The sequence below is a fragment of the Haliotis asinina genome, chromosome 5, assembly GCF_037392515.1.
Source record: "Haliotis asinina isolate JCU_RB_2024 chromosome 5, JCU_Hal_asi_v2, whole genome shotgun sequence".
Classification (NCBI taxonomy): Eukaryota; Metazoa; Mollusca; class Gastropoda; order Lepetellida; family Haliotidae; genus Haliotis; species Haliotis asinina.
This window is the reverse complement of record NC_090284.1, coordinates 72,561,967-72,587,413: the sequence shown is the minus strand read 5'-3', so window position 1 is coordinate 72,587,413 and position 25,447 is coordinate 72,561,967. Positions and strand designations below refer to the sequence as shown.

General features: G+C 40.1%; 1 protein-coding gene across 1 annotated transcript; it reads right to left on the bottom strand.

The window, feature by feature from the left end:
- Nucleotides 1-595: 595 nt before the first annotated feature.
- Nucleotides 596-24,616, bottom strand: LOC137284223 (coiled-coil domain-containing protein 33-like). Its single transcript, XM_067815954.1, has 21 exons — nucleotides 24,358-24,616; nucleotides 22,757-23,271; nucleotides 21,870-22,036; nucleotides 20,808-20,941; nucleotides 20,527-20,636; nucleotides 19,522-19,626; nucleotides 19,097-19,188; nucleotides 18,668-18,788; nucleotides 17,979-18,111; nucleotides 17,637-17,770; nucleotides 17,348-17,419; nucleotides 16,028-16,237; nucleotides 14,446-14,484; nucleotides 6,647-6,819; nucleotides 6,130-6,368; nucleotides 5,486-5,574; nucleotides 4,632-4,815; nucleotides 4,061-4,137; nucleotides 3,355-3,459; nucleotides 2,861-2,980; nucleotides 596-2,416 (listed from the first exon to the last, which is right to left on the bottom strand). Exons 1-21 carry the CDS (start codon nucleotides 24,614-24,616, stop codon nucleotides 2,366-2,368), a joined length of 3,129 nt encoding a protein of 1,042 aa, XP_067672055.1. The 3' UTR covers nucleotides 596-2,365.
- Nucleotides 24,617-25,447: the final 831 nt, after the last annotated feature.

Sequence of the window (25,447 nt, the reverse complement as noted above, 5' to 3'; positions counted from 1 at the left end):
TCGGTAGTGCAGGATTTACACTCCCATCCAGACACCCCACCTGGCAGTGCAAGATTTAAGCCCCCATCCAGTAGTGCAGGATACACGACTCCATGTGGTAGTGCAGGATACACACCCAACCTCGTAGTGCAGGATTTACGCCCCCAATCCAGTAGTGCAGGATACACACCCCAACCGGTAGTGCAGGATTTACGCCCCCTCCAGTAGTGCAGGATACACACCCCAACCGGTAGTGCAGGATTTACGCCCCCTCCAGTAGTGCAGGATACACACCCCATCATATTTCAGCCACAGTGAGTAACTTCCAGAACCTGTATTACTTTGGCCTTTCCCTGCATTAAAAGCAACATTAAATTAAGTTCACTCACTACCTTAGCACGTCATCATGACCAGTTCATCACGGTTTTACCCACTTGTCACAACCGAAGTCCACTACTTGTCACTATTTCAGAGTTAACATGACTACCACTCACCACAACCAGTAACCAGGGACCATATAATAGGATGGTCTCTGCAGTAACATTGCCCAGTCCCAATACTCATTAGCGTGTATTGTCACCTTTTGCTGTTGCCACACAAACCATCAAGACAAATCAAATGGTAAAAATAATTTATTTGAACACTGTAAGTAGTGTTTGCTACAAAATGTATTTGTTTAAAATATCTGCAGTTTGATACGTCAGCTGGGTCCAAGCATACATGACGCGGGCAGATTTTCTGGACAGTCTTTCAGCCAATGTGGATCCACCCTTTACAATCACTGAATATGAGATGTACAAAAGGTTTTCTTTTAGCTTTTCTTTCCAAGGAGATTCACTACCTCTGAAAAGGCTACAACACAGTTTGAAGCTATATACATTTAAACCATGAACAATATACATTAACAGATTCAGACTTGCTAAGCCAGACTTACCCGTTAAACTCTCTGTTTCATAAATTCTTTGGGGTTAAAACATATCCTCTCAGAGAAATGTGTTGTTTATGAATAAACGTAAATGATATTTGTGATAATACAACCACTGAACAATGTCTTGCGACCAAATAACCCAAACAGGCAACATCTGACCAGAGCACATTGCTTGGAATGCCATATATTGTACATACATTGTTAACATGCTTTCAAATGAGTTTAATCAGTTTTAAGGAAACCTACATCAATACTTTCTACAATGATGAAAGCATTGAATTGTTGATATTCAGATTGTTAACAGATATGCCAGGATTATTTTTTATTATTTACTATTTATCATAATTTTATTATCATATGGCACAGATACACCTTTGTACAACTCATGATAAATTGATAACTAGATTCATCTGTTTCAGCTATGTTTTACATTTCTACATATTTACACGAACATATACAAGGACACTGTATTTACATAAGCACTCTATCATGCAGGGCTTTGCTGTACAACCAAAAAGTAATGTGGTCGTACAAAGACAAAACTATTTAATAAAATACAAATAAAATCTTAAAATCATCTCAAACGAAATAAGTGTGTTAAAACATTGGACTATTTCTAGTTTTTGTTGTCTGTGTTTGGCAGTTGTTTTGGAGATAGCTTCTCTATGGATGAGAAACAGTGTAAAGTATCAAGCATTATACAGCACTGTCTGTCTGCCCTATAGCTATGACCCTGGCAATGGGAACCTGCTACAAAACATGGAACAGTAATATACAGAATAGGCTTGTTAGACACAGCATGTATCAATGAAACACAAGTGTGAGCTGTTAGACAAGGGACATCACAACAATCCACAAATGGAGATTGTTAGACACAGCAGGTAACAACACAACAACAAAAAGTTATTTCAAGGTACTTGCGGGACATACTCAGCGTCACCCACGTTCCTTACAGCAACAACATCCCCACAACTCACACATGGAATAACATGGGATTAGATAAGTCATGTGACTAGGTGTGACATCACAGATTCTTTGTATTTTGATTGGACACTATTCACATTTTACACATATATGTTACAATCAGATTGTGAAATCAGTCATTCTGTGAAATGACAACAGCAAGTGTCTGTGGATACACAGTAGCACTCTAATGATAATATATCTGTTTGGTGCCAATGGCAACAGAGACTCTACTTCATATTTAGAGGCATTGCATATTACTCCACTGGTCGTCTCAATAACCTGGGGAGAGTACACTGTGTTGCTATTTCCTGGCTTCAAATAATTCATATGTCCACACCAATTTTCCATCTATATGGTATCTGCTGGATATCCTTGTTGTTATTCCTAGCTATTAATTGAGGGAAAGACTCTGGCTCGGAAAGTTAATGGTTTGGAATGCGATGAAGGTGCAGTGCATCTACACTCTGTACCCTCTGCTGGGACTGTCTGGATTCATCTGAGGAGCGGGTCCAACCGCAGCGTGCGCTGCAACCGCAGCTCATCCTAGACACAGAAAAAATGATAGATGTATACAAAACAGCAAGTACTGCACCTTAATTACACAAAAAACTCAGCATTAGGGAGGACCTATATATCATGAAATATGTATGACAGATGGATAAAGAATAGTCCCGTTGAATACAACACACATCTACAGCATGGAGGAAGTATTAACTATGGCTTACATGTATCTTTATGTCAGCATAACCCAGTGGCTCTCGGTAAGGTGTGTGAGCAAAAGTTTAGTTCCCATTTAGCTATATTTAAGCAAAGGACACACAGTTATGCCAGAAAATGGGCTTCACTCATTGTACTAATGTAAGGAATCAAACCTAGGGTTTTGGTGTAATGCTTAAACCATGAGGCCACTCTGCAATGCTGTTTGTGTAACAATACTGGATTTAGTGAGACTGTTTATTGAAACGATATTGTGTAAGAGTAACATACAAGTGTGGGATACTCGTGGGAGACCAATGTAGCATTCCTCCCTAGGCCATGCTCTGCCTCATTCAGTTTGATAGAAATGTCTGCCCTTTCCCTTCCCCAGTTCCGAGAGTTTTCTGTTAGCTGTAACAATAAACAAACAACTCAGGACCACTGCATGGGGACATGTTGCACTTCCAGGGATGATTCAAGTAACTGTGATGTTAAGAAGAAATGATACAGACAATATATGTGAGAATTATTTCCTCTTCTTTTAATGTGGACTGGTAGCAAGTTTTTTGTATGATGGAAGTCAAGATCTTGACTTTTACACAATGAAATCCTATGATCAGCTTTGAATGAAAATTTTTTTTCGTTTGCTCACGTCCATATCCAAACTCACAGACTTATACAGAAATACACATAATTTTATGTTGATTTTGGGGTCCATTTTGCAAATATTGCAAAACATTGTTTCAGTATTGAAGGATCATACATGTACTCAGCTACAGTCTCACCTGTTTCTCAAGTGCCATGATGCGGGCCTCAGCACGCTCCAGAGCCTGGTACAGCTCTAGTTTCTCCAAGTCATCCCCACCACGGCCAGAGTTCTTCAGCTGTTCCTGGAGGAGAAGGGGTGACAGGATAGAGAGGGCAGTTTTGGAATAACGCTATGAACACCATGTGCTTAGAACACTGGACTTGTGGTTGAAGAAGATAAAAATATCCTCAGAATGTGTATAGGAAACAGTCTTTCCACCAAGATAATCTCATGCCAAAGTATATACTACATTTCAATTTCATTGTTATGGCCATCCCCACCAGATAGCTACATTCTTGTAATCTGTCAAGTGTGGATCTTCAAATCAGACATCAGTGAGATACAACAGATCCTTTCATTTAGGTCTCAACATGGGGTAATGAGCAGGCACCAATAAACACGCTATCCATACTCAATCCCAAGATGGCTATAAACATGAGGTCAATAACATGTGCAAAAACCAATGATATTTGTCTTGATCACACTCAAGCAACCAGACAAAAAGTTGTCATCTCACGATCCTGCATTTAGTTGGCTTTTACAATGGATGAGCTTTTGGTTCTGGAGGACAAGGAATCCCTTCATGGTTTATGCATGAGGAACTCAAGAAGGAGTTTCAGCATGATGAATACACAAAGGAGTAGTTCTGACATGATGAACACGCAAACAAGTTATGTACAAACCTGCAGATCAAGAATCTGTTGTCTTAACCTCCGATTCTCCTCTGCCATTGCACTGTTGAAGTCTCCAGATACACCCTCTGGTTGAGAAAGAAACAAAATTAGGGTTCAAAAGTCAAGAGTGATGTCTCTTGTTGATCGCAGTTGAAATTCCTCTTACATGGCCATACTACTGGATTATAGCACCAAACGTGAAATTTTTGCAGCCTCTTCATATGTAGCCCAGAAACATTGTGTTATACAATAAAGAAGAAGTTGCCATCCACATATTCATCTGATATATTCACTAATGTCCCGATACCTCTCAAGAATCTCTTCATAATGAAGTTCAACTCACACAGCTGTATATCTGACTTTATGAAAGGATAATGAGAACTCTAGTAGCTAAATTTGCATGACAGTCCAAATTTTGTGTGTGTATATTACACACTTAATTTTTCATAACAGAAAACAGAGGGGCAGAAACGGTATGTTAGTACCCAGTTGATATTATTGAAACATATTTCTCATATGAAAATTTAGATGTTTATGGTTTTACATGACTGAAGGTTGTATGGTTTTCCTGATGACATACCTCCTTTACTGTTCCTGAGTTTGTATATGATACGTTCCAGCTTCTCGATGACACGTTCCTGTTTACGTATTGTCTCCTCTAACCTCTGCAGCTTTTGAATCTTCTCCTGCAGCCTCTGCAACAACTCCTGCTGCCCCGAGTGGGCCTGTGACATCCGCAAGTACTCCTTCTCACGGTCGTTTTTCTACAACAGACAAAACCACATCAAGGTTCCAAATTTACATATTCAGGTCATGTACTGAACAAGTTCACCCAGTGCATGTTTGTATCGGGAATCTATCCACAAACATAGTAGCATAACTGTATATGATGGAAGTGCGCAAGGCTTTGTCTTATGAATTGTTTTTCATCATTCCAAAGAGCATTCATCAAAGTGATTTTGACAAAAAGGTTCACCTTGAGTTCATGTTTTGCATAGCATTCCTTCCATCTTACTGCTCCATCTCTTCAAGCATTGAAGCATTACCTCAAAACACACCTTTTCAGCCGATACAAATCGTAACTTTCTCTAAGCTTCCCTTCTCATGTGACTTTTGATGTGTTTGTTATTTTTAATTGTTTGTGTTCACTTTGAGCATGCCCCATAGTGGCATGGAGTATTGCACAGTATATGTACCCTCATTATTATTATTATTACAGGAAAGTTGATGCATCTTGCTATCTACAGCAACTCCATTACATGTGTTTAGTTAATGAATGATGCCTCTATTACATGATCCTACAGTTAACAGCACAGTTTGTGTATTGATCACACACACTCACAATGTCACAGAGATGTGTAGCCAGCTCTCAGTCACAACAAAAGACCAGAACAAGATAGTCACTGCTTGTGTTGTACTACAATGTTTACATACCTTAATGAGCTCATTCTGCAGCTTCTGCACCTTGTCCTTGTATGCCTTCAAGGTGGATGTCTGCGACACAAACTTGTCTCTCAGGGATGCTGCCGACAACAAAGAGACATACTCAAACAACCATCACACACAATCAACTTATGTTGCTGACATGTTACTTTCTAAGTACATCATTATCAGTTCTGATAAAATGACAGAGGTGATATCATTGCATAAAAAATAACACTTAGTACTAGAGCTGTCTTTAACAGCATGACTACTGGTCACGAAGTATGAGAATCAAAATAATCTTCTTGGTAAGTGGGGTGGTGGGGTACTCTAGTGGTTAAAGCATTCGCTCATCACACTGTAGGCCTGACTTCGATTCCCCACATGGGTACATTACTGTGTATGAAGCCCATGTCTGGTGTTCCCTGCCGTGATATTGCTGGAATATTATTAAAGACGGCACAGAACTAAATGCACTCACTCACTCATTGTTTGGTAAAAATGTTGTGTGTTTACGTGACCATGTGACCAGATACAACCACTCTCCAAGTGCTAGTGGAAATAGGTATCCCTTTTCAGAACTTGAGGGGTGGGGTTAGCTTCCCCACAGGGCACATGCCGCTAGGAAACAGTGTGTAATTATTCAAGACCCTCACTATATCTAGATGCAAGGTCATTTTTGCTGAGGTTGTCCGTCTCAGTAGAGTCAATGATTAGTTCTGTGGCATCGTTGTAGGTCCTTCCGCGGAGCTGACTGTTCTCATTTTCTAGAGACCGCACCGTTTGCCGTAGAGTGACGATGTCTTGACCCATACGTGTCACTGCCGACCGATAGTTGTCCACTTCCCGCATCTGTGCATCTACCACTGTCACCGGAGGGTCATAGTCAGACCGTCTTTGTGAAAGACAGAAAAGTTTCATCTCATTATATCACTCTGACTACTCATCCATCTTACACAAATCAACAGAAAGGTGGTAATTGTTTTTACAAACTATTTTTGGAACAGTAAAACAAGCCATAAATCTCGTAGGTCAGAAAAAGAAATAGTTTGGCTGAACGAGTTAGCTTACGGAGAAATTGGCAAATCTGAAAAAAAATGATGCTGCTAAAAATTTGGTCAGTTAGTAGGGTTTCCAGACTATGGAGGTTTAAGTGTAAGTGGACATACATACCTGCTGGGGCCCACTGTTACTGTTGTGCGCTGAGTTTGATGCTGTGCACGATTAGACTGGGGATCTTTGCGATATGTACGAGATGATTTCTCACCCTCCTTGAAGATGTATTCATACTCTGGCAGAATGGATTCCATAGCTTCATAAGGGGGCAACTCACCATCACGGATTGGCTGCCGGAAAGTAAACACATTCTGTGCATTGACAGCAAAGAGTTTTGTGGTGACATACTGCTAATAGTAATAATAACTTTCTTCATTGCTTCAGTGGTAGTAGTGCCCCAGTTCCACTACTCCAGAAGCCATTTAATCTCTTCATATATATATAAACAACATATATCTGTTTTATTACTCATATTTTCCAATTAGGAGATTCTTAATATTCCTTTGCTATTTCTATTAGTTTCCCTCTAGTGAGGTGATACATCAAGGGTTTCAATAACACATGACACCTGTCAATTATACCATAACAACACCAGCAGCAGCAACATCAAACTTGTGTCTACTCTTTACTTCTACAGAAGCTGTGGCTGGGTGTGATATGATCAATATCTCCCTGGTGTAACACTGCTTGTAATTCCCTACTGCCCTGCCAAGTCATGTGTTTCTAATCTTGGTAAGGCTCGTTGTAGCCATATTGCGTGATGTACTGGGTGAGACACAATGGAGCAGTCACTAAGAACGCAATTAGAAATCTTATTGCCAGTGCCAAGAAGCTAATCAATGATGCTAGGTGATGTGCATAATTAATCTCTCATTTACACTTCACACTTGAACTGCATGATGAAATTGTTATTTGAAAGCACATCAAGCAGGGTTTTTGAAAAATATCACTCCAAATGAAAATGTGGTAGTGGGCTGTTTTTGTCGTGACAGCAAGTTGATATCTTCAAGTTAAACTATACATTGAACTGATAAGGTTGTTTGCAGAAACTTCATTGAAAGTTGATATGAAACCTGATAACCTACAATACAACCTTTCATCAGTAAACAAGAATTCACAGAGAACTAACTGTGATTGTGAACAACTGAGTATCAACTGATGCTGTAAGTGATAAAACTGTTATAACCAGGATATATACCTAATACATACAGCAATAGTTGGAGCTACCCATGGAAGAAATGGCACAATAATTACTTTCCTGCAATGTAAACCAACACCACTAGAAACAAAACAGTCAGTATTTTGTATATTTCTGTTGAATAAGGTCTCATCATGTAATGGCAATCACTTTAACTGTCGTGTCAATCAATTCCCTTTCAATTGTGAAACTATAGTCTCATCATGGGCAGTTCAACTAAATATATGTATATCATCACAACTGGTTTCATGTATACATATATGTATGTCATTCTCTATCTGACATTAACCTGATGAGGGGGCAATAAGTAGTTGTGAAACATTGTTTCATGATAACATCCAGCTTTGCACTGTGTATAAACACTCTTCTTATTTAAGATACACATGTGGCGACATGACCAGTGTAATCATGTTGACTGATTAATCCTCTTATCAGGCTAATGCCGTAACCTTCAACATAATGGCATGTTTACATCACACACAATGACAGCAGATCCCAGCACTGCTTCTGATAAGGGCTGGCACAGAATGGAGATACTCATCTATATGCGTAATCATGTAGTATTGATGGAAACTGAATCTAAATTGGTACAATTTCCATTCCATAGAAAAAGAACAATTATTGCAATATGCCATGGCCTAGAGAACAGCAATTACATAAGCAGATATTCAGGAAAGGTATTGCTTATGTGCTTGGAAGCAAAATTAGATTTTTTGTGACTGTATTCTTCAAAGACAATCATCAAACAAATAGAACTTCATTTCATTTTCTTTTGAAAACACTGTAGAATTAAATTCAAGGCATATTTTTGTCTATCAGAATAAAAGTTCTGTACATGAATATGGAACACAAATATATGTTTAAAAGCAGACTGCTAAGAATGTAAAAGAAGACAACCTATGACTTCATTCTAAAAGTTCAAAACAGTTTGCTTAAAGAAATTACCATATATTCAACAGTTATCTGGTAATACCCAACTGATACGTAAGAAACAGTTGGTGGACAGGAACATTCCTGAAGAGACTTACCTCTGCCGTGTACGGTCTATAATACATGGTAGCCATATTGCCTAAGGTTGGTTACTGTCACTACACAAACACGACCCTCCCTCCCTCAGTCCTGATGGCTTGCTGCTGTACTGTCACAGTAGCAGACGGACACAATGGAGGAGGAAAGACTAGCTCACATGTTGCTCAACACTACAATACCTACTTCCCACAAACAATTGATTGATTGCAGCACAGTTCGCCTAATCTTTAATTAGATCTCTTCATGACCCATGAACTCCGGATTTGTTTACCTGGTTCCCCCTGACAACCACCAGCCCTCACTACCTATGCAACAGGTTCAAGTTGGCTCTGACAGAGCACAATAGGGCCAGGTAGGACAGTGACTTGCCTGGTTAGTACAGGTGGGTACATAGTGACAGGTAAAGGCAACAACCAAAGGGAGCTTTGTTGGGGGACAAGGAATGTGTGTATCTGGATCATGAAAACACTCCACTGGAGCACAACTGTCCGGTCATTCATAGATCACAGTGCTGGGGTATTCACATAATTTAAATGTTATAATCCTGAAATAGAAATGTTTCTTACATGTTGTTCATGGAGTGCGACAATATACCGTATCTGTGGTTACATAAAGCTTTATGTGTTAATAAATAATATCTGGCTGATGAATATTTACAACAGCATTTATTGCTGTGTAAATATCAATGTTATTGCCTTGAAATAACAAGAGTCATCAGAAGATGACATATCCCTCCGGCCCCCACATATTTGAAAGGACAAATCATCCGACAGTTACTTATTGTGTTTTTAGACCAAGTCTGAATTGTTTCCATGGAATTGATAAAAAATATAAATGCCATATATCTGTAATCAGAAAAAGTCACCATTTCAAGATCTGTCTCGTATATCTGCCAAGATGTTTTGAAAGATATGAAAATGAGTTGTGCTCCGGAAACGAAGTCAGCAACATGTTCATGGAACCGACAAAGTAATACATCATAAAAACCTGTAAATAGCAAAAGGCACCACTTTGGGGTCTGTCACACATATCTACCAAGTAACACTGACAGATATTAAGAAGTTTTTGAGTTCTGCTCCGGAAACCAAACATACCTCTCACTTTCAAGACAGTCTGAATCGTTTCCATGAAAACCGAGAAACTAAGAAATCACAAAAACCTGTAACTAGCAAAAGGCACTATTGCAGCTTCTGATTAGTATATCTAGTAATTGCAAAAAAATATTGAACGTTTTTGAGTTATGCTCCGGAAATGAACCACATCCCTTCATTTTGAGACTAAGTCCGAAACATTTCCATGGAAACCCAGAAAATAATAAATCATATAAACCTGTAAATAGCAAAAGGCACCACTTTGGGGTCTGTCACACATATCTACCAAGTAACACTGACAGATATTAAGAAGTTTTTGAGTTCTGCTCCGGAAACCAAACACACCTCTCACTTTCGAGACAGTCTGAATCATTTCCATGGTAACCGAGAAACTAAGAAATCACAAAAACCTGTAACTAGCAAAAGGCACTATTGCAGCTTCTGATTAGTATATCTAGTAATTGCAAAAAAATATTGAACGTTTTTGAGTTATGCTCCAGAAATGAACCACTTCCCTTCATTTTGAGACTAAGTCCGAAACATTTCCATGGAAACCCAGAAAATAATAAATCATAAAAACCAGTAAATAGCAAAAGGCACCACTTAGGAGCCAGCCACACATATCTATCAGGTTTTGCAGAAAAATATTGAACGGTTTTTGACTTCTGCTCCAGAAATGAAGCCCGCACCACCATTAGACTAATACCAAAATGTTCCATGGAAAAACAAAAAAAATAAAATTGCCAAAACTCTGTAAATAGCAAAAGGCACAACTATTGGTTGAGATCATTATATCTATCAAGTTTGCACTAAAAATATTGAACGGTTTCTGAGTTATGCTCCGGAAACAAAATGATTACGGACTGACAGACGGATGGACAGACGAGGCGTCAACTGTATCCCCCCGCATTACATGCTTATGACAAAAATGTTTTGTCATGAATCTGTATAAGTATAAGTACTACATACTGACAGATACAAAGTCAGCATCATGGGAAACAAGAGACAAATGCAACACAATATCATGTTGATCTCTAAACAGGTTGAAAGTGCACTAAGGCCTTAAAGCATTTCATCACACACATGTGAAGTGGGAGAGAGGTGAAACAGTACTCAAGGGAGTGCGGGGATGTTCTGTGTTCAGAGAAGTCACGTGCAACACGACGTCATGCGTTGTTCTACTGTTCAGATATCCATGAAGATCCATGTCATAACCGATCTTCAAAAACCTATGCTGGCGACAGATGAGTTTGGGTGCTCAGGCTCACGGATTTGGTTGACACATGTCATCGTATCCCACTTGCATAGATTGATGCTCATGATGTTAATCACTGGATTGTCTGGTCCAGGCTCGATTGTTTACCGACCACTGCCATATAGACAGAATATTGCCTAAGTGCAGCTGTAAAGATAAAGTCATGAACTCTACTTTGAAGTGATGAAAACATGTGGATGGATAACTGTGAAGCAGTAGGGAACACTATTCATCACAGGAACTGAAACGCTATTTGTCCAAATGGTGTCAAAGGTCACCAGACAGAAAATGTAGGTGTGCCTTTGTGATGGTCCAGTTAAACTTGAAACATAATAACAATTATGTCATTTCAATTGATTGTTGAATAAGTCAATAAACATCATGTATACCTGCAAATTTGCATGCTGGATTTCTAAACACTAATGATCAAGACTGCAAGAAACGTTCAGCTTCATTTATCCCAAACTCAAAAACTAACCCACTAACCATATTATCAGTCAAAACAGATTTCCTGTTATGAGCACTGACATTCAAATCTGACATGCTAAATTGGAACACAAATTAAATACAATTTCAATCCCTGATTAACAATTGTGAAGTGCAGTGATGACTCCACACACCATCATGTGATGTCCTTGAGTCTGAAGGGACATGGGGCCACATAACTATGTTACAGTACTTCACACCATCAATGAATACTGTTATGTGCAGTGATGACTCCACACACCATCATGTCTGATGTTCTTGGGAAGATGATACTGATCTCATCTGTGAAGAGAACTAACCTGCAGTTATGTAATCTTAACTTCAAATGTGTTTTTTCACCATGACATGTGTAAAGTGAAATATTGTAATGGTCCAATTTAACATAGAAACTCTGCTTGGATGTTATGTTCTCATAATCAGTTCCTCATAATCCCTGCTCTAAGTGCCCTACAGTGGGAGATGCTGGAGGTTATCTGGGCCACTTATGTCACAGCTGAACCCTCTACAGCCTGTAGTCACTTACCCAGAATGGCAATCACCAAAACGCCCAGAAACAGCAGGTTGTGAAATGGTTCTGGTAACATGCGTTCTTGTTGCACACAAGTTAATTTTGAAAACTTTTCACTGTCAACAAAGTGGCCTTCACAGGTTAAACACTTCAGCGAGTCAGTCTGTGTTTGAACCAACTCAGTCCCCCTTGTGTGACGTTTGGTGAATATCCTACTCATGGGATTTCATGCATATGTTACACCCAATCTGAGCAACTGCCCATTACATGAACTGGGCTGACAGTTTGCCTAATGCAAGCAATGTGCATTACAGCCTGCCCATTGCAAGGCAAATATCTGCTAACTGACTGAGATGCACATGTAAATTCAGGCATATTGTGGATCACCTTGACAAAGTGTACATGTGACTGTCATGCTGGATCTTATGCTGATTGTTACATTGGAATATGATATTTGATGGTCACCGTCAGAACAGGAATTCTCTCCTCCAACATATATCAAACAGTACCAGTGTCTGTGTGGCATCAAAGCCTTGTTATTGAAAAATAATTTATACTGTTACTTATTGCCATGCTAATCTCAATGATATGGTCCCAGTATAAAAACTTGTACTACATCAACATTTTCTGTAGAATTATGGATTATTATATTTTAAACAGTATTGGCATTAACAGACAATGTTTAAGTGGATGGTAAAACAATATCACTATAAAGGTTGAAATTAGTGCTGGGACGGGTAACCTGGATACCTAGGGCGGGTGGGTAATGAGTTGTGTCTGGGTACCTGTATCAATACTCAGACCAGTTATCATCGTGTGACTGACAGATTAAACAATGTACTATAATGTTTTTTCATGATTAATAGATCCTATTGCCTTTGAATATTTAGACATAATTTACAGTCACCCCTTCATTTGAATACAATATGTGGTAAAGAGAAACCCGAAATCAAGAATATATTGCTATTTCTTGCAAATTTGATGTCAAGAATTAACAAAAAGGGTATCCGTAGAATAGAGTAGGGTAGAGTAATAATGGGTGAGGTACCAGGGTAGAAAATATAGACCTGTCCAATCTTTGGAAAGGTCATGTATACACAAACTTCATTCACTGAACCAAGGATAAATGCATCAGTACATCAGTAAATGCAAACATCAGTTCATTTTATGTGTTTACAGTCAACACCTTCCTTCTATCCTGGGTTGACTGCACTAACACATTCTGTTTCAACTGGTACATAAATCAATAAACATCTTGCAGTGTGTGAAGGAAAGCACTGTGTTGGACACTGATAATTATGTGGTGAAAATCCGGTGCAGAGGTGACAGCTGTGTGGTGAGTTACATGATCAAAAAGAAATTGGTGAAGTCAGTTATACGACAAGTCATGACAGTTGCAAGTTAAGAGCTACAAGTGATCGACAGGCACACCAACGTGTCACAGGTGATTTACAGACATATCACCACCCTGTGTCACATTTGATTGATAGACATACCACCACAATGTGTCACAGGTGATTGACAGACACACCACCACCCTGTGTGACAAGTGATTGACAGACGCACCACCCTGTGTCATGGGTGATTGACAGACATACCGCCACCCTGTGTTACAAGTGATTGACAGACACACCACCACAATGTGTCTCAGGTGATTGACAGACATACCACACCCTATGTGTCACAAGTGATTGACAGACATACCACACCCTATGTGTCACAAGTGATTGACAGACATACCACCACCCTGTGTCACAAGTGATTCACAGACACACCACCACCCTGTGTGACAGGTGATTGAGAGACATACCACAACCCTGTGTGACAAGTGATGGACAGACATACCACAACCCTGTGTGACAAGTGATGGACAGACATACCACCACCCTGTGTGACAAGTGATGGACAGACATACCACCACCCTGTGTCACAAATGATTGACATACACACCACCATCCTGTGTCACATGTGATTGACAGACACACCACCACCCAGAGTCAAAAGTGATTGACCAACACATCAACACCCTGTGTGACAAGTGATTGATAGACACACCATCACCCTGTGTCACAAGTGATTGACAGACATACCACCACCCAGAGTCAAAAGTGACTGGCCAACACACCACCACCCTATGTGAGAAGTGATTGATAGACACACCACCACCCTGTGTCACAAGTAATTGACAGACACACCACCACACAGTGCGACCAGTGATTAACAGACATGCTAAACCCAGGGAAACAAGTGATTGATGGACACACCACCATCCAGTGTGACAAGTGATCTGTGGAAATATCACCATCTAAAGGTATTAATTATATATGAGAGGTACAGAATCATACTTACGAGTCCTTTGACTGTTTTATCATCTTCTTTTTTCACTTTCTACAGACACATCATTGATGTCAACAATGAATTTGTAGTAACACAATAAACAGCACACCCTAGTTTTACGTAGCCAGTGAATCAGGATTCCAGTGTTATGTGAGGGCATGTGATTAAATATACATCTCAGTTCAGAAGAACATGAAAACATATTTAAATAATTTTTACATAAATGAGACAGAATGATGACCATGAGACAAAATGACACTGTTGACTTATGTCATTTGATCTCATGTTGGAAAACACATAACACAATTTGTCGAAAATAACCAAAACAAAAATATGCAATTTCAAAGTAGTGCATTGTACGTGTGTGGTTTGTTAAAAATTAACATCAGCAGTATAACAAAATGTGAGATGAAGCAACTGTCATCAGTTACTTGGTATATGGCCTTCAATATTATGAAACTCAGTACTAGTCACCAAAATAATGGTCCAAACTATTAGTCACCATATGATTATTAGTACTGGTCATCACATGGCCTTCAGTACTGCTCACCGCATGGCCTTCAGTACAGGTCATCACATGGCCTTCAGTACTGCTCACCACATGGCCTTCAGTACTGGCATCACATGGCCTTCCGTATTGGTCATCACATGGCCTTCAGTACTGGTCATCACATGGCCTTCCATACTGGTCACCACCTGGTCTTCAGTACTGCTCACCACATGGTCTTCAGTACTGGTCATCACATGGCCTTCAGTACAGGTCATCACATGGCCTTCAGTACTGGCCATCACATGGCCTTCAGTACAGGTCATCACATGGCCTTCAGTACTGGTCATCACATGGCCTTCAGTACAGGTCACCACCTGGTCTTCAGTACTGCTCACCACCTGGTCTTCAGTACTGCTCACCACATGGCCCTCAGTACTGGTCATCGCATGGCCTTCAGTACTGGTCACCACATGGCCTCCAGTACAGGTCACCACATGGCCTTCAGTACTGCTCACCGCATGGCCTTCAGTACTGCTCACCACATGGCCTTCAGTACTGCTCACCACATGGCCTTCAGTACTGGTCATCACATGGCCTTCAGTACTGGTCATCACATGGCCTTCAGTACTGGTCATCACATGGCCTTCAGTACTGGTCATCACATGGCCTTCAGTACTGCTCACCACCTGATCTTCAGTACTGCTCACCACATGGCCTTCAGTACTGCTCACCACATGGCCTTCAGTACTGGTCATCACATGGCCTTCAGTACAGGTCACCACATGGCCTTCAGTACTGCTCACCACATGGTCTTCAGTACTGGTCACCACATGGCCTTCAGTACAGGTCACCACATGGCCCTCAGTACAGGTCATCACATGGCCTTCAGTACTGATCACCACCTGGTCTTCAATACTGCTCACCACATGGCCTTCAGTACTGGTCACCACATGGCCCTCAGAACAGGTCATCACATGGCCTTCAGTAATGGTCACCATATGATCTTCAGTTCTCAGTATTATTTATTGCATGGTCATCTGTTGTGGTCACTCCATGCTACCTGCTGTAATGGGTCTGTTCACACTGTATCTGTCTCTGACTTACCAGTATCGATTTTAGGGGCTTCCGTCGCAACACCCACTCGCCATTAGGTTCTTTGTCTTCCTCCTCCTCCGCCATGTTGTCAGGGGACTCTGGGAGGTCCAACTTCAGCTCATCAGGGGAGTGTCGGTAGTAGGTCATGGTGTCCGTGGGATGCAGATCAATCTCAGGCAGAGTGTTGACATTGCTGTAGGACCCCAGGGAGTCAGGGTGCTGCAGAGACATACTCACTGTATTACCATCAACACACATTTACTCCATCACCATGACACATATTCACTGTATCACCATCAACACATATATAATGTATTACCTCCGACACATATTTACTCCATCACCATGACACATATTCACTGTATTACCATCGACACATATTCACAGTATAATTATTAAATTATTTGCTGTATTACCATAACGCATACTCATGGTATCACCATGACACATTCACTGTATTACCATGACACATATTCACTGTATTACCATGAGACATTTACTATATTACATGATACATTTTTATTCTATTATCATGGACGCATGCTCATTGTATTACCATCAACACATATTCAAACTATCACCTCGACAGACATTCACTGTATTACCATGAGACATTTACTGTTTTACCATGACACATATTCACAGTATTACCATGACACATACTCATGGTATCACCATGACACATTCACTGTATTACATGATACATATCATTCTATTATCATGGACGCATGCTCATTGTATTACCACCAACACATATTCACTGTATTACAACCAAGTTGAAGAATATATGATCAAAACATTACTGTTGATAACAACTGAAACTATTTTGGCAGATGAAAGTTCTGCAATATGCAATACTATAATTCGTGAGTGAGTTCGTGAGTGAGTTCGTGAGTGAGTGAGTGAGTGAGTGAGTGAGTGAGTGAGTGAGTGAGTGAGTGAGTGAGTGAGTGAGTTTTACGCCGCACTCAGCAATATGGCGGGGGTCTGTGAGTTATCAAGTCTGGACAAGACAATCCAGTGATCAACAACATGAGCATCAATCTGAGCAACTGGGAACCGATGACATGTGTCAACCAAGTCGGCGCGTTTGACCACCCAATCCCATTAGTTGCCGCATACGACAAACACAGTCACCTTTTGTGACAAGCATGGGTTGCTGAAGACCTATTCTCACCCAGATCTTCATGGGTCTTATATTCAATGAAAAGAACTCAGAATCTACTCGTATTATGTAATGCAAGTAATTGTCAGTTATCACATGACATTTTACTCCACAGGTTGCTGCTGCCATTATATTATGGTTTAGTATTCTTCTTATGCACTTACATCAGTTGTAATCAGTTTGAGGATGAGGCCAACAGTTGGTGATCTACCATCTTCTGTTAACATATCAGTGCCCTGGGAAAAACAGAAAATACATCAGATTTCTTGGATGAAACCAACTGAGACTGAGATAATCATATATAAAAATTGTTGGATTTTGTATATGTCTTCTTAAGTGTTCTCTTTTCTTGGTATCAGTACATGTTGGTTCTGAGTTGACAACAGATCACTCATATGGATAGTTTGTCTTTTTGCTGTAAATATATAGTGACATCATGGTTGTTTTTAGCACCTGTATTGGGAGTCCTTCAATACGAAGCCCGTTCCGTGCCCGGTCTGCTGTAAGGTGTGTGTACATCTGCTGGTCAAGCAGTAGGGAGGAAAAACCAATCGGTGACTGAATCTTCCAGTAGTCATCATTCATAGCTGGAATACAAGCACACAGCCATGAGGACAACATTCAACCCATTACACAGCATCATGTAGACTGTATGAACAATCTGCATATCAAATATTCAAAATATAATCACATGAGGGAATATACACGTATATCATGTGCAGAAAATATTCTTACAAAATCTTTCAACCATTTTAAAAAAACCCACAGAGAACAAAGGATGAGAAGATTACTTACTCGTGTCAGCAACATAGTATTCTATGACAAGAGCAGCAGACGGTGTAAACATGGTGGCCTTGTCCTTCTCAGCAGAAAACAAGTATGGCTGATTCCACGTCGGCTGCTTCTCGGGATGCCCGGGGAGGCTCACCTGAAGCAATGACCATCATACTTTACTCATGCTTTATTGGACAATACTGCCAACACTACACCACTCTTTCCATATGCTGTCAGGAAAAAGAAAGCATACATCTGCAAACTGGATTTGATCAATGAATGACAACTCTCATTAAAACAGTACTAGGCTAAAACAGGCGCTGAAATTGCATAAACGTAAATTTGAAAACACAACTATTATTGTAAGGAAAGGAAAGGAGACAATGAAAAGAACATTTCCTCTTTGTTTCATTAGTAGTAACATGGGCATGTACTTCCTTCTGCCCAGCAGTTTTGACTGGAGCCATTCTGATGTATCTATAGCCTGTACTTGATTTGGGAAAGCAGTTGTCTTTACCTTTCATCATGCAGTGCAGGGACATTTATAGCACGAACTTGAATCTGATGATCCATATCAAGTATAACTCGGATACAAAGGTACAAAATCAAACCAAGAACATCTGTAGAACGACTGACCTTTAAGTCTTCAGCGATAAATAAAGACTCTCAGAAAGTCCTAACTACTGACAGAAATGGTGACCTGAACTGACCTGTGGGTACCCATGTTTAGATCTTGGGACCACGCTGAAGGAGGACGGATGAGGGGATGGAAAGGTCACACTCGTCATACTGACACCAGCAGTCCGAGGGTGGGACATCAAGTTGTCAGCCCTTAATCAAAATCAATAACTATGAGAATGATTCAGTGTAATATGAGTTATTTAAGGTCTGCATTACTTTTGGAAAAGAATGAACAATTCATGTATTGTTTAAGCTTAGTGCTAGAGATATGACATATTCAGGATCACCTGTAGCTCTTACCGACAGTGTATGGTTTGGAGAACACAAACACTGACCATGCTGCCGTGGAGCCACCATTTTCAGCTGCAGATATTTGTATGGGATTACTCAAGTAAAAAATACTGACAATATGACAGGTCCCATTCCTATTTGTTTAAAGTGTGGAAGTCGAGACTCACTTATAGTTGTAGTAATCAGGTACAATCCTTGCCACTGCAACCAGGGGACCTGGGGGGTTCTGCACTGACTTCTGAATGGACCGCAGATACACCTGGAAAAAACATACCCCGTTCCATTTAATTTTAAGCCAATATCAATAAGTTAATATTCTAAAATGATATTATCTAAATATTTAAGAGAACTAATGATAAATTTACAAAAGTCTTGGCACTTTTGTTGTCCTGTTTTCAGTGAATAACAAGTAATACGAAAGTCAAAACCATAATAACATAAGATGGTAAGTTTTGTATTCTGATAAATGACATTTATTTCTGATTTTGGACCCAATACTGGTCTTTAAGTAGGTAAAGGCAGATCACTCTCTGGCAATATCTGACACCAGACTGTGTCCTGCATGTGTATATTCCAGCTCTCCCTCCCTCACCTCCAGGCCATGATAGTTGGGGGATGACATCTCCTTGGGCAGTTTACTTAGCTTCCTCATGACAGAGGCGTACACCCGCACTCCACTCGGGCTGTCTTTAGATGGCTGAAATCACAGACTACATTATTTAAGAACAAGCACTGGAAGCTTTGAAAGTCTGAATCAACTGTGATTTAGCAACACATCGTGATGACCAACAACATATATCTGCACTACATTTCCTCAAGCTTCACTCAAATGTTAAAGATGTTAAGCTGGGCTTATGATAAGCCATGCAAGCAATTTCTTTCTGTAATGCCTTTAAATGTCAAGTTTGTTTAAAGGCAGAGGCCAAATGAACTCCATGGTTCATCAGTTGTCACAATGTAAGCTATGTGAAAATGCAATATAATCAAAAAAGAATATTAACATAGTGAATAGGGTAACATGAATAACTGAAAGAGTGAATGTTTCTTCAACACTGTATTCATGAATATTCCAGATTCTGGAATGGCCTTTAAACAGTGGACTGGGCACACCTATGACTAATTGATTGATAATGATCCGGCATGACAGCATGCAGTCATCTGTTTCACTGGGATGTGTTGTACCCTGGAATCCCCCCAGTGGAGTGAACTAGAACAGCATGCAGTCAGCAGTTTCACTGGGATGTATTCTACCCTGGAATCAACCCAGTGGAGTGAACTAGAACAGCATGCAGTCATCTGTTTCACTGGGATGTGTTGTACCCTGGAATCCCCCCAGTGGAGTGAAGTAGAACAGCATGCAGTCATCTGTTTCACTGGGATGTATTCTACAATGGAATCAACCCAGTGGAGTGAAGTAGAACAGCATGCAGTCATCTGTTTCACTGGGATGTATTCTACAATGGAATCAACCCAGTGGAGTGAAGTAGAACAGCATGCAGTCATCTGTTTCACTGGGATGTGTTGTACCCTGGACTCCCCCCAGTAGTGTGAACCTGAACCTGCAGCAGGGTAGAGTAAGTGGATGGCTGCTACTCACCACCACCATCTCCATGTGATACTGGTGGAAAGGATGCAGGTGACCCACTGGGATCTTGTAGCTGACCAAGGTCTGTTTGCTGACACTGTCTCCGACCGACAACACCATAGCTACAACAAACAACAACAGTCAGCCTGTCATGTATGCAAACTCTGATGTAAGAAAACAATGCACTTCTATTAAATGAGCACAACTGGTACCTGTTCATGCTCAAAATCATTAAGGGGGAAGAGGCATATGTCAATGTGCCATTGTTTTGAACCTGCAACAAATAGACCTACTTTCATCAGGAGCCTTGTTCTCATCCAGCTCTAATGAGAGACGCTCTTCCCATGTTGGGGCACTGGTGGGACGGATGGTGGCATGGGTTCTCCCCTGGGCTCGGACATGTCGGTCATCTTCAGATTTGGTCTTACTGGAAAATAATTGAATTATCATTTGGCTGGCAAGGTGCACCTGGGCCTGATATGCACAATGCACACTTAATCATATAGGTCAGTGATCTGAAGACGACAATTGATACTTGGTATTCCCTGAGAATGGACATTGTATGTACACACTAATATTCTGTAGTATCTGCAGTGCCTTTATGTTGCTTGTTGTGAAATGGAATTTCAAAATGGAAAACACTAAGGTATAAAGCTCAACAAAGCTGTACTTCATTGAAGTACAGGGCGCAACATCAGTGTACACACATAGCGGTACAGGACACATCATCACAATACTTACAATAATGTACAGAGCACAACATCACTGTAGTCACATTGAAGTAAAGACATAACATCACTGTATTCACAATGTGGTACAGGGCACTTCATCACTGAAGTCACATTGAGGTAAAGACATAACATCACTGTATTCACAATGTGGTACAAGGCACAACATCACTGTACTCACATTGAAGCATAAGAGACAGCCTGATTGCCTTTGTTAGTTGGGGGTACAATATCACTGTACTCACATTAAGGCATAAGGAGCATCATCACTGTACTCACATTAAGGCACAAAGGACAGCCTGGTTGCCGTTGAGAGTTGTGGGCACAACATCATTGTACTCACATTGAGGCATAAGGAACATCACTGAAGTGACACTGAGACATAAAGGATAGCCCAATTGCCTTTGTTAGTTGTGGGCACAGCATCATTGTACTCATACTGAGACATAAGGCATATCCCTGTACTGACACTGAGACATAAAGGATAGCCCAATTGCCTTTGTTAGTCGTGGGCACAGCATCATTGTACTCATACTGAGACATAAGGCATATCCCTGTACTGACATTGAGACATAAAGGATAGCCTGGTTGCCTTTGTTAGTTGAGGCACAACATCACTGTACTCACATTGAGGCATAAGGGACAGCCCGGTTGCCTTTGTTAGTTGGGGGCACACTGGAAGCTCCATGGAGGATCACATCAATCTGCTCCTTGCCGGTCTGAGACACATGGCGCCACCCCGGTCCCATGCTGAACGTACTCTGGTCTCGGTTGGGCAAGGGGGACTCAGCCATCTGGGGAATATGAGTTTTATTAGCCATAGAGTTTGGATGTCCATTGAAAACTGGATATATTTGCTAAAATATATATTCATCTCCCTCAATAGACTAAAGAAAAAAATATACAAAAGGCCTGTACAAACATTAGTCTGAAGACAACTGATCATATACTCATCCACAGTGATGTGTCAAAATTCAAACTGACAATGTCATTGTATTAATAGAGTTAGTTTTCAAGAACAAAGTACACGGTGTATATAAGCCATTACTCATCCATCAATGCATGTCTGTCACAGACAGACCATCACCATGTTTAGTGCAGCTCAGGGTGTAATCTTAATTTTAAGTTTTATTGTTCAACATATCACATGTACAACAAAAATAACAAACCAAGTACATCATGTCAACATTATTATAACCACTCTCCCCACACCCTTACCCAAACTGAAATTCATACACATATGAAAACCTTTTGACTGTACTGAGTTCTAAACAGAATAGCATGTAAATGTATTTTTCACTAGAATTCCAGCCCATTAGATACATCTGATTTAAACTTAGGAGCTTTCCTAATGTAAAACCCTTTCACAAAGTTCTCATCATTAGAGACTAATTTGCAAGGTGGAAACTGCACTGGCAATACTCATTGCCGGAGGCATCCCAGTGTTTTGTTATCAATAACATCAGTTAAAGTAATATATTACTTGCTGTTAATCTTGTATAAACAATACTCACCAGTCTTCCATCAGAGAGAGGAGGGGGTGGGGGAGACTGGGGAAGTGTGATATTGAGAGAGAGATTGTCCCCCCAGGAACTCACAGGGGAAGCACGACGAGGCGGGGGAGGGGGTGGAGGTGGAGTTTCAACTTTCACCTGCCGGGGAGAAGGTCTGACTATAGGTTGAGGGCGTGGAGTAGGTTTTGGTGAAGGAGTAGGTTCTGGTGATGGTCGTCGATCATGTCTCTTTGGTGTCGTCACTGACTCTTTCAACGCAAATGTGCATCGTAACCTTCCACAGTGCATCTGGATATTGTCTGTTTTGACAGTTCGAAGAAGTGACACAATATCTGTATAATTGTACATATCTTCACCAGTCTTGACATTGAGATTGATCCGAGGAGCATTAGTGCGAGGGTAGATGGCAAACTTTCCCTCCCCCACCTTTTTGCCCATGTCATTGTCTGTTTGTGGCAGACTGAATGCCTCAATAAGCAGATACACGTCATGGTTCTTATCATTCTTACAGAAACCTAAAACAAGAAAACTTAAGAGGTGAATAGACATAAATACGAAATATTTATAACAGATCATGCATTGTCAATGAGTAAGCATCATTTTCTTTACACAGGTACCATAATAGTGGTTAATAAAACTGATTATATTAACTCATGATATTTTCTAGTTCTCCATAATATTCACTAGGGACAATATAAACTCTGAGAAAATCTAGTTTGGGTTTTGTGTTACTGGATGACATGATAATAAAAAATAGATAACATTAATATAAATAACAACATAACCTGGCAGGCAAAACTTTCTTGTCATTGTCAGTTTTGTCAATACAAAACCATTTTCAAATTAAAATACACACAAATTAGGTCCTTGATTTCTTATGTTAACTATATCTAGACAAGGAGAGTGGAGCTTAAAGACTTTGCATTTTCTTCATTGATGTCATTGATTCAAATTCCATTTGACCATGTCTTCAACTAACAGTGAAGCTCTCCAGCGCAATCAGTTATGTTTACCTTGCTCTCAAGCTGTTCAACTGAAATATCTTGTGATCAACCAATTGGTGGGTGTTAAGAGCATATCAAACACACACAGCCAAACACATGCAGAGCACTGGGGCAATATTTATTGCAAAAACAAAGAAAACTATGCGTGACCATGTGTGCTTTCAGACCTACTCACAAGACTCATGAACATCGTGCATTTCAAAAATTACTTTCATCTCAAATTATCTTTTTTCAAAAACATATATTAATAACATGCAATCTTGGATGAATGTGTAAAACCTTGATTAAATAAGACATTTAGATAATTCAACAGACTGAGTTATTCTTCCTTCAATTTTAAAGTTTATTGTAACTTAAACCGCCTGATCTCACTTCTTACTTAGAGTAAGAAATATGCTCAGCATAACCCGTTACACTTGATTAATTCTTTTACAGGGATTAAATCACATCACTTTTTTTAAATATAAAATCTTAGATGTAATACAACACCACTGAACATCTATGTTTACATTGGTGAAGAGGAAATGACAGGCTTTATGTCATTCACTATCATTATCTAATGTCTTATTCAGATTGTTTAGAGAACAAAGAACTCACCTTTAGGAAGTTTAAATGAGAAGAATCTGTCATGGAATGTACAGAGTTCAGCATCTGCAGTCTGCTGGACCACATCTGTTAAACCTTCGTTCTCATAGGTGTAGTCATCATAGGGTGGCTTCTTAATACGGATCTGTGAAAAGTTCTGTGTGTGAAGACTCTGAATTCTCAGCTTGAGGAAATATTTGCCCATATGGTTGAACTGGGCATCATGAATCTCCACATCAAATGTCAACTTCTTCTGTTCGATGGTTGCCATTTTGTTCCTTGTTTTCACTTCACAATCTTCAGTTCTCTGTTCTCACCATTGTACTAGAAATGGTAACAAAAGCAATGATAAAAGCAGACGATCTTCCCTCTGTGAAACCGAGGCATGACGATCCCGATCCCGTCTCTATGCACATATGTATATTCCGTCATAAAGACTGACCGGCCTATGTAAACGTCATTGAAGAATGCTCGTTTTTCAAACAGATACCGTTGAATGGTTCAGTTGGTTTAGGTCCCACTCCAGAATACAAATATAGTTATCAGTACGACTGCCTTTTACTTAACATATATTGCAAAGAGCCTATCAGATCGGGTTTCTCGACACCATAGAAAGTTAAGTGAATGCAGACAATAGCTGGTGCTCAATAGCAGCCTGTTGTAGGCATGGAACCCAATCATTCAGATCACTGTCAATATAGCCCCACCTATTCATCAGAAAATTAAACCATAAAACATATTGTAGGGTTTGTTTATTGTGACTTCTTTGTGGATCAATGTTGATCTATACAAGCAGCGTATTGAATCCTCAGTCAAAGTCAACAACGCTATCAAAAGTGATCAATAGGCACAGCACGTCCCCCTTGACTTCGATCGTGAAAGGGAAGCTCAGTTATTCTCGGACAGAAGACGGGAGCACGCTTGGTCGAGGACGTGACGACGTCATACAACCAAGTCATTTATCTACATATTCGGTTCGTGATGACTCATAAAAGGTTATTACGTACTGACACATCAGTATACACATATTTTAATTTAACTTCTGTGAAAGTTACAAGGCTTTTTTTCAGCAGCTGAGCGCAGCGTAATAATGATGACTGTT

What these genes read in the sequence shown, in the direction of transcription:
- LOC137284223 (XM_067815954.1), bottom strand. Translation starts at nt 24,616, where the DNA reads ATGGCAACCATCGAACAGAAGAAGTTGACATTTGATGTGGAGATTCAT. An exon ending in CCAACTATCATGGCCTGGAG is followed by an intron (nt 19,189 to 19,521) that starts GTGAGGGAGGGA and finishes TGTTTTTTCCAG; the next exon opens with GTGTATCTGCGGTCCATTCA. An exon ending in AACAGATTCTTGATCTGCAG is followed by an intron (nt 3,460 to 4,060) that starts GTTTGTACATAA and finishes CTTCTCCTCCAG; the next exon opens with GAACAGCTGAAGAACTCTGG.